Source organism: Notothenia coriiceps, unplaced genomic scaffold (genome assembly GCF_000735185.1).
Source record: "Notothenia coriiceps isolate Sejong01 unplaced genomic scaffold, NC01 NC01_scaffold00028447, whole genome shotgun sequence".
Classification (NCBI taxonomy): Eukaryota; Metazoa; Chordata; class Actinopteri; order Perciformes; family Nototheniidae; genus Notothenia; species Notothenia coriiceps.
Genome location: NW_011361148.1, coordinates 71,099 through 81,393, shown reverse-complemented (window position 1 = coordinate 81,393; position 10,295 = coordinate 71,099). Strand labels below are relative to the sequence as shown.

Below are 10,295 nucleotides of genomic sequence, written 5' to 3'. Positions count from 1 at the left end.
TGAGGTTTCTCCCATGTTCCCCTTTAAACTGTGGGTTTTCTCTGGAAGTGTTTCCTTGTACGATGTGAGGGTCTAAGGACAGAGGGTGTCGTACTGATATTCTCTACAAAGTGTGAAGACCACTGAGACAAATGTAACATTTGTGATATTGGGCTATATAAATAAACATTGATTGAATGAGTTAAGTAGATGGTGGAAAATTAAATAAAAAATGTGCGTTCTAGTGATATCGGGAGACTTAGAAGGATAAGGATGAAAATACATGAGAAGTGAAGTCGGCAAATGATCAAGAGTATGAGCGTCCTCTCCCTCTGCAGTTCCCTTTATTATTTTGCTGCAGAACTGCACTGCTGATGCCTACACCTAAACCTCGAGGCACTTTTTGATCTCTGCAGGACGCTTCTCTGTCCTATTTCTGCTGCTCTCCCCCCAAAATGCTTCAGAGGAGGTGTTGCTGTTGTCTTTGTCGTTTAGGTATTAGAAATGCGTCAGAAGCTCCTGCACCGTGCATTTCGCAAGAACATTTCTTCAGATTATCTCCTTTAATAGTAAATGTAGTTTATCTAGCAGCATACATGTGATCTAAGATTAGGGATAGGACTATATTTGTATAAAAACACTCACAATGGTAACCATAGGATATTTTCATTATCCTGATAATCGAGAGTATCCTCATAAAAGTGACAAACAATTATTTTGCTGGCTATCATGATAGAAAAAGTAATATATTTTTTACACAGAAATTAACAGACTTTCACAATGTTAATGTTATTTATTAAGAAAAGTATCCTTTTTTATTCAAGTGGGCCTTATTATTTAAGATTAAGGTACAGTTTGTTTTTTAAGGTTTTTCCCTAATTCATAGCATCTGTTCTTTAAAATGTAGGATAAATGGATTGCACTATTTAATACATTTTAAGCATAATTTCTCAATTATCGGGATAGTTTTATACATTTAAATAATTTTGGCCAGACATAATCGTGACATTAATTTAATATATCATCCCATGCCTTTTATAACACAGCTTGAAAATCTGTTTCTTTGAATCGAGCATCGTGGCGCCAACATTTTTTAGTTAAGTGTCCAGATGAGGGTTGTGATGGAACCCGGGTGCTGACCCTGCATCAGCTCGAGCCACTTTAAAGCTAAGAACATATTGGACAGGCTAAGGTTACTCAGGCTGTCATTGCCTCTCCATACTGGTCCTCATGACATTTGTCGGCACCTACTACTGCAATGCACCGACTCTCCCAGGGACACATCTATCCATCAATCCCATCATCATACACTCCTCTCCTCTTCTCGTCCACTCTCCTTTTCACTTCTTATTATCTGAGTGATGGATAGAGTGGAGAGGCAGAGCAGGTCCAATCCCCACAAGTCGATCCCGCTGACGCATCCTCCTCTATGACTGTCTGGTCTCTCTCTCTCTCTCCTCCCACCTCTACCGGGACTGGAGATGTAGGCCATGCCCCAATAGTCTTCCTCTCTTTTCCCTTCCCCTTCCTTCCCCTCCTCTCCCCTGAGTGGCCATCGACCTGTGAGGTGATGGATAAAAGGTGACGTGGTGTGAACCCCTTCACCAGCCTCTCATCACCGGCTCCTCACGAGCACTGCCACTGTTGCTTTCAGGCCAACCACATCACAAACTAGTGGTGTTTGAGGATTAAATGACAAGTAGCAGTAGTTGGCTTTTTTGGGAAGCAGTTGTCAAATATTGTTCTACCTACTGTATCTACAGTAGGGTCATCTTTGTTGCACAACTTCAACACGACATCACAGGTCGATGTGTTTGTATACCTCCATGCTGGAAACATTCCAAAATGACAGGAACATTTGGGGACTTAATCAAATATGGCAACAACTTGTACTTGGACTCAAAAATGAAGGTCGAGATCACACCTCAAAGGCAAATTATGACAATTCCACATAGATCTCTAACGGGATAAAATGATGTCCTTTTAGAGGACACATAGATGTAAACTGTAACTTGAGTAGTTGGTGGAGGCATGCAAATGTACTGATGCTTAAGAGCAACTAGAGGTCTTGTTGGATGGAAAGAGAAGAGTACCCATAAGGGTTAAATAGAAACCAGTGACATGATGGCCTCTTGGCTGTTATGTAGTGCATGCCCCAGTTAAAATAAATCAGACAGAATGGTTACAAGGTCAGACGGCTTCTTTGAGAAATAAAAAAGAAAAGTCACTTTTTAGAGGAAGATGATGAGAAAAGAGTAAATTGGCCCGTGCCCCAGTTAATCAGTCGAGCCTTAAGGTCAGAAAGTCTCTCGAGATTATTGTCACCTTTCCCGGGAAAATGTCCTCACGACGCACTTTAAGATCAACCCGCACCCAGGGGTTACATGCCAGCTGATCGCTAACACAACCAGTTTATTTGAAACGTGGTGACAAATCCTCTCCATTGGCACTGCAACTCCGCCATAGGTGTTGTTGCTTTTGAAGGAGATGATTTGACGGGAGTAATCAGTAAGTCTTGGCCCTGTGGTTAAAACCAACCTAATGGATTCCACTGCCACTAGCCACCATCCTCCTTTTCTCCGTGACTGATCTTGGCCACTGCAGATGTCATGTGAGCCACGGGCAGAGGGTGGCAGCAGATCCCCACCTCTCCGCTATCAGATCACAGCTGTGAGTCACACTGCCTGCTCACTCGACCCCTCATGGCAGCTACTTTGCAAATACTTTTTTCGCTATATTTCCTATCTAGCCCCCTCTCTCCCTGCGCCTCTGTTCTCGTGATATTTGCAGAGAGATTAAACTCTGGCTCGCTCCATCTTCCCGCTCCCTCCATCTCGGCGTGTTGATCCGTCCTCCCTTCGCCTCTCTCGTCTCGCCTCCTCCGGCTGATAATTAGCCAGTAAATGCTGATCCATTTTCCTCCTTCTCCTGCCACATTCTCCCCCTCTTGCTCTTTATTTACTCGGGCAAGCCACTAAATGACCTTGTTACAGTGTGAATTTGTGTAGGCTGGTGTGCATGTGCGCTCCCCCCCCCCTCTCATGCACCTCTCCCCCCTCTCTCTGTCTCCCTCTTGCTCCCTATGTCTCCACGTCTCTCCCACTCAGCTCAGTGATTAGTATATGATGTATTTTGGCCTGCTGTGGTGGGCAGCCTATTTAGCATGTGGGCTGGTCTAATTTCTGTTCCGTGGTGCTGAATTCAATGGCAGTCAGAATTAGTTTTCATAGAACAATGAATCTCCCAGAGTGTAATACACTTAGATTTGTGTCTGCCATATCACAATCTGAGACTCTGAAAGAGGATTTTCAATTGTTTTGTTTTTCTACCACACAAATGCTACGCGGTCCAATTCCTGCTCCAAACCCGACTCAGACCTGCATCTCTCTCTTGAAGGACTTCAGCTGGAGCACAGCCTACATATGAACCAGTGTTTGAGTGATGACGAGGCCATTTAATGCACATGTGGGTGGCAACATGTGTAGGGCGATTGATTTCTCCGTCTCTTGCAAGCGGCCTACTTAAAGGCTCTGGGTCTGGATGCCTCCTCCATCTCGGTCACATTATAGCCCCAATCTGTCACAATTTACAAAAATTAAAAACAATACTTTCTCCCTTCCCAGGTATAGCCAGAGTAACACATAGCTTTGTGATTAAAAAGAATACTTGATACCAACTGAATAAAATAATAAAACAAACTAGAGAATGCAATTCCTGAAGAAATTGCTACTGGGAATGCTTTATGCTGAAAATCTGACGCTAAACTGCTATGCTGAAATGTAATGTGTAAGAAGAAAGTGAAGAATTTAGATTGAAATGATACATGAACACTGAAATCTGACGCTAAACTGCTATGCTGAAATGTAATGTGTAAGAAGAAAGTGAAGAATTTAGATTGAAATGATACATGAACACTGGGGGCTTGAATGTGTGATGAGAGAAGAAAAGAAAGTAAAAATGCTTTGAAAATCAGCAGAATATTTGAACTGCAAACTTCTGAACTAACTTGATGGCGAATGATCTGTCGCCATGGCAACGGCATTTGTCGACACCCCATACTACCCTTAGATGCGTTGATGGCTGCATCGTTACCAAACCTGTGAAGTTTTGGGGCGTTTGGAGCAGTTTCACTGAAGTTATGAGAAAACCGTGTTTCATGGCGAGCATTGTGTTGCCATGGCAACGGCATTTGAAGAAATCTCAAAACTGTCCCGTAGTTGTCTTTACGGCTGGATAGCTAGTACACATGTGAAGTTTGAGCACTTTTTGAACATTTTCATAGGAGTTACAGCGACATCATGTTTTATGGCGAGGGATGCGTTTCCATGGAAACGGCTTATGGTGAGATCTCAGATTTGGCGTAGAGCTGTTGAGGCATGGACCGATGATATACAAGTGAAGATTGGGGGATGATTGGACCGTGTCGATGGGACTTACAGCCACATCGTGTTTCATGGCGAGTGGTCCGTCGCCATGGCAACGGTATTTGATGACACCCCATACTACGCTTAGATGCGTTGATGGCTGCATCGTTACTAAACCTGTGAAGTTCTGGGCTGTGTGGAGAATTTCACTGAAGTTATGAGAAAACCGTGTTTCAAGGCGAGCATTGTGTTGCCATGGCAACGGCATTTGAAGAAATCTCAAAACTGTCCCATAGATGTCTTCCCCAACCGGTGTGCCGTGGCACACTGGGGTGCCGCGAGCACTGTCCAAGTGTGCCGCAAAAAAACGTATTTTTATGTTCCACATTTTTTTCTCACTTAATAAACTTCACTTCATATACACTTTATTTTATTACATGTACAATGGAGTTTATAAGCTAATAAAACATATATTGCTCAGATTTAGAAATATTAAACAGCTTAAATTCTCAGTATTTACGTCAGCCGTCATTGTTTACGGTGTGCAGAGCAGCTTTTTATCCTTGCGCCAAATAATTTCAAGATGGATCGTTACGTAGTGACAATAAATAAAGAAGCACCCCAGCCCTCAACAACACAGGCAGGGATGACAGAACATGATGGAACAGCAGTGCAAAAGAAGTCTAAAATAACATTAATATCAGCCACAAGTTTAAACAGCAGAGCTCAGGATGAACTCGCAGAGCTATCTATGGACCGCTCCCTGAAACTGAAGCACGGGGAACTACGTNCGGGTGTCTGCTGCTGTGGGTGGTCTGGTCGTCTGAGTTCGGGGTGGGGGTGTCTGAGTTGGTAGGGGTCTCGTTGACAGAGTTGGAAGGGGGTCTCGGGGCATCAGCTCAGGTTGGACTCGGAGTCGGGCTCGCGGTGTCGGGCTTTGGTTTGTGGATGTCGGTCTTGAGCTTGGGCTCGGGCTCCGGCGGTCGGCATGGCCCTCGGGCTCTGACTCGGGCTTCACCTCCTTGCGACTTGTCCTGGGGGGACTTCGGGAAGTGGAGAACCTTCTCCTCGTCTTGGTCAACCACCTCGTCTCGTTCCTCCTTCTTCTCCAGCTCCTCGTCTCTCTTTCGTTCTACCTCTCCTCCGGGTCGGGCTCACCGGGGCACTCGTTGCGTCTGTGGCTGAGGTTCTTGCAGCGGTTGCTCAGGCTGTGGTTGTGCCTCGACCTCACTCTGCAGCTCCCCCTCTCCTCCCTTCCCTTCCTCCCCGATAGACGGTTCTGGAGGAAGGTCATCGCTGCAGAAAGGAGGAGAAAACGCAGAGTGAGGTTGCTGCTGCATCCGTGGTGACCTCTGACCTCTTCTCCAGGCTGCCTGGGTTAGTGGTAAGAAGTTTGTAAGATCTCTCTCTGTGCTACCAACTGGGTGCAGGGCCAGTTCATCTGTCTACCTGCTCTGTTCTGTCTGCTTTAGTCTGTCTAGACACTGACAGACAATGAAACAAATAAAAAAATGTACAGCACAGAACAGCTGACAACACCACCGTGTACAAGAGGAGTGAGAAAAAGATCAAGAGCGGCTATTTATTTCATCGGAAATGTTCAGGAGAGAAGAAAATGACAAAGAAAAACAAGAAAGCTGACAGCCAATTGTGACACACACACACACACACACACACACACACACACACACACACACACACACACACACACACACACACACACACACACACACACACACGCACACACACAAACAGGGGAAAGTCAAGCAGCCAATACAAGTGTATTTTAGATTGTTTGTGTGCTTGTAAATGGTTGCAGCTGTGGAAGGAGGCTTTTTTTGTTTTTTTTGTTTTAATAGAGAATAATATGTTTTATCACCTTCTTACTTTGTCTTTTTCTGTCTTCCCGTCATATTAGTGTCCAATTTATAACGTGATGACCTTGAGTTGAATCATTCCTAATGGATTCTGACTTCCTGTTATGATGTTTCTATGTGCATGATGTCATACACGCATTAAATATATATCTGTCTCTGCAGTAAAGGCTCTTCTATCATGCTGGTGTTACCAGTGACAGATTAAAGCAAATGTGTCGATACATCTTAATAGAGAGAACATGAATACATGAGAAGCCATCATGTCTCATGTCTGGTAAATTACCGGAGATATGAATTGATATAAAGTATGATTTAAATAAGGAAAAACTAGAAGCTGGTGTCAAGAACATGGTTAGCATGAACACTTTATAATAAGCACAGAAGCACAGAATACAGTTGAGGAGGATTGGAGATAATGTGTTGCCCTCGAAATGTAATGTAAATGTAATTACAACGCAGCCTGGTGGAAACACACATTTTTGGAGTAAATTTCAGGAAAATCCTTTAAATAATTTTTAAACTCAAAAAGCTAACTATGGTTGCACTACTTTCTGCGATACACCACCTGGAAAACATGAATGCTGGGATCTTGACCTATACACATTTGAACTTTTGACCTTCTGGTACGTTGCATAAAATGTGAGAGGATCACCAAATGTATTTAAATTCATCATCTGTACACCATTAATATCTGTAAAGGTTTCATGACAATCCGTCTAGCAGTAGTCGAAATATATCACATCGGACAGAGGTGTCTGATTGATCAACTGACATTGCCTTGACCGGAGCCACGCTGCTAGCATATTAGCATTACGCACAAATAAATCTACATGGAAAACAATTTGTCCGACTTAAAAACAAGTGCTGCCTTTGTTTCTGCTTCAGTATTGTCACAGCTGTCACAGTATCAGCAGATCAATCTGAAGTATCCTTTTGAATTCGTACCAGATTTACAAACTAGTTGACAGTGTGATAACAGCTAGGAATGTTATTACCCTGAGTAAGATAACATTTGTTTCCCCCTCTTATTGGATACGGTGAGTCAGTGAGCATAAAATCAGGACACTCAGGCTGCCGTGTGCAGAATGCTGCAGGAGAAAATCAGCATGATATTCCCCAGGGGGAGAGGAGGCTATAGAGAGAAGACACACTTTAAGTCTAAAAAGAAAGAGAGACAATTGAACAGTAAGGCAAAGGAATTCTCTACATCTATCTCTGTCTTTTGGTCTTATATATATATTTGTCTATGTATGCTTATTTCCTCGCCTGGTCCAGAGTGTGTTGTTGGCAGCCTAAAACCTTAAAAAACTCCAATAACTGTTCTGCAGCATTCCGTCTGCTTCCTCTTCCTGCACCGAAGGCTTTCTTTTCATTTTCATCACACATGGCAGCACATAAGCTTGAGAGAAAGCATCTTTAGTGTGGATATAGCTGGGTCTGCAGCTTCTAAAATAGAGCTCGTATGAGTAATGAATAATAAATAGAGAAATAAAGGCAGCTGCTCCGACACTCAGCTTGCAGGTGAGCTTTCTTCTCGTGCAAAAAATAGACCTGCCTGGCAAACATATGACTTGTTTCAGAGGAGGGTCGGTCTGCAGCTACCGGTAACGCTCACACTATGTGTCTGCTCATTGTTGTGAATCTAAATGTTCCTATTTGCATTCTGCCGAGAGATAATCTGACAACCAATAGGCTACGTGCGGCTGGATTTAAGTCCAATACTGATAAGGGGAACCAAAATAAAGTTACAAACAGGTGATAAGATGTTCAAAGGGGAGTATCTTTCATAAAATGACTGATGACCTGCACGTGTATTTATGTAAAGCATAGAGTTACTGTTAAGATCTTCAAGCTTCACTTTCCTCCAACCTCCAAGTCTGTCACTCTTCTCATCCTCACTGCTTTCATCCAGTGTGCTGTCATACGCTCTGTCCAAACGTCCCTTTTGCAAACACACACACACGCAGGCACACACACACGTACACACTCTGTCCTCCACGAGTTAAGGAGATTGAGCGGTTCCAGCTGTCAACGTGACTGACGAGGAGGAGACGAGGCTTGGATGCTTCCTCTCTCTCTCTTTCATCTTTCCATACGTCAGTGAAGACGGATGAGGGCAGTGTCCTCCGTTCGTTCTACCCAGAATAAAAGGACTTCCTGCCATGATTGCTAACAGGCTGGGACTGGTGTGAAGACTGGTCTGGTGTGTTTGTTTTTTCAGTGTAACGTATGGCCATCGACTTGCAATTCAACATTGACTTTGGACGGGGGTGCATGACAGTAAAGGCTTCATTCTACTTCTGGCTGCACACACTTTCTGTAGGTGCAGCCGCGGCAACTGGGTGTCATTTTGCAGCATCGCAGGGATGGGGAACACACTTCATTTGTTCGTAAAGATACCGTGTTTTCACCCTTTTTCAAATATTTTGATTCTTTGATTTAAGATTTCTGTTAAGCCATCTATGGCAATAAGCTGCAATTGCAGGTGTGATTTGTTTTATCTCACTTCCCAGAGATTAATGATTTTTTTGGGGGAGTGTCGCCACAGTTTTTGTAAAACTACAATCTCTGAAGACATCGACTCTTGGTGCTAAGCCTCTGTGAGCAGATCTGTATTAATATGCATGCGTTTTTATAGAGATTTATTGTCAGATGATAACCTTTGCGTAATGAGATTTTGGTAAATGCTTTCCGCAAATGCTCTCCACACAGACTGTTTACCTGCACCTCAAACGTGATTGGACTGTTTTGCAAAAATGTATTCAACAACCAGTCCGAGGGGGTCCACTGGAGGGTAAAATACTGAAATGCCCCAGAGCTGACTACAGCCACTGAGCATCTGTTGCACTGTGTGTAATTGTGATGACATATGACTGTAAGACCACCATCTTGATGCAGGAGGTCCACTGATTATGTCTTCATTGTCAACTCAGTCGCTGAGGACATGCTCTGACTTTCTTTAACCTTGATCGCATATATTTTGCCACCTCATCACAGAAGAAGTGTACAGCAGCAGGGATGAGATATCTGGCCGTGCGGATAGGGGGGTTCAAAGGGTCTTTCCTCTGGTGGACAGCAGCTGCTGAAGAGGCCATTATGTGGGGGAAACCATATCAGCAGAAGTCATAGCAAATGAGATCCCTGAAGAAACTCTTTCTTTGGATCTTTCACATGGATTTGATTTCTTTCCCGATATAGAAGAGGAGGTATAATTCAATTTTCCGCTCTATTTTCTGCCTCTTTAAATTATTCCTTTTAAAAAGCTAAGCAAGAATCAGCCTTCTTGTCCTCTTCCCTTCCCCCCTATATATTCGTATACTGTTCATAGAGAATTAATCACTTCATTAGGCAGAAACATAAGGGCAGATTTGGAGCGAATCTTCTGCATACATAAGCATATGTCTTTCTTCTGGAGCATGCAGAGGGTAATGTATGGGGTACATTTGCTGAATACATCACCCAAGTGTGTTTGAAATGTATCAGTTTCCGCAAGCAGGAAAAACATGATGCGGTGTTATGTGCACCGCAGCTTTCAACCGAAAAACAACAAACACTTGCAATTCAAATGCACACTGTGGGCTTCAAATTAGCATCAAAATGACTTGGGTTTTCTCTAATCACAAGGTCAAGCTGAGTCATTTTTTTTGGTGTTAGTGATTACAAAGAGTACATAACACAATGTTCCACCTTCTCCCAATTAATCTGTGGCTTAACCTCTTGTTAAGCTCCCTGTGAACAATTATTATGCAGTTCAGGAAGGCGCACACTTTCACTTATTTCGGCTCACTTTTAAATAATGTTCGGGCAATCAGGGTTTGTGTGTGTGTGTGTGTGTGTGTGTGTGTGTGTGTGTGTGTGTGTGTGTGTGTGTGTGTGTGTGTGTGTGTGTGTGTGTGTGTGTGCGTGCGTGCGTGCGTGCGGTCGGTCGGTCGGTCGGTCGGTCGGTCGGTGGTCGGTCGGTCGGTACGGTCGGTCGGTCGGTCGGTCGGTCGGTCGGTCGGTCGGTCGGTCGGTCGGTCGGTTCGGTCGGTCGGTACGGTACGGTACGGTACGGTCGGTCGGTCGGTCGGTCGGT

The 10,295-nt window shown here is 43.9% G+C and overlaps 1 protein-coding gene across 1 annotated transcript in view; it reads right to left on the bottom strand.

Annotated features, from left to right (window-relative positions):
• Positions 1-10,295, bottom strand: part of LOC104958232 (protein TsetseEP-like) — a 62,447-nt gene that overhangs the window by 7,297 nt on the left and 44,855 nt on the right. The window contains exons 3-4 of the mRNA XM_010785963.1: positions 5,502-5,639; positions 5,132-5,377 (exon numbers count right to left, since the gene is read on the bottom strand). Of these exons, the coding sequence (XP_010784265.1) occupies positions 5,132-5,377; positions 5,502-5,639 (384 nt within the window). The remainder of the gene's footprint in view (positions 1-5,131; positions 5,378-5,501; positions 5,640-10,295) is intronic.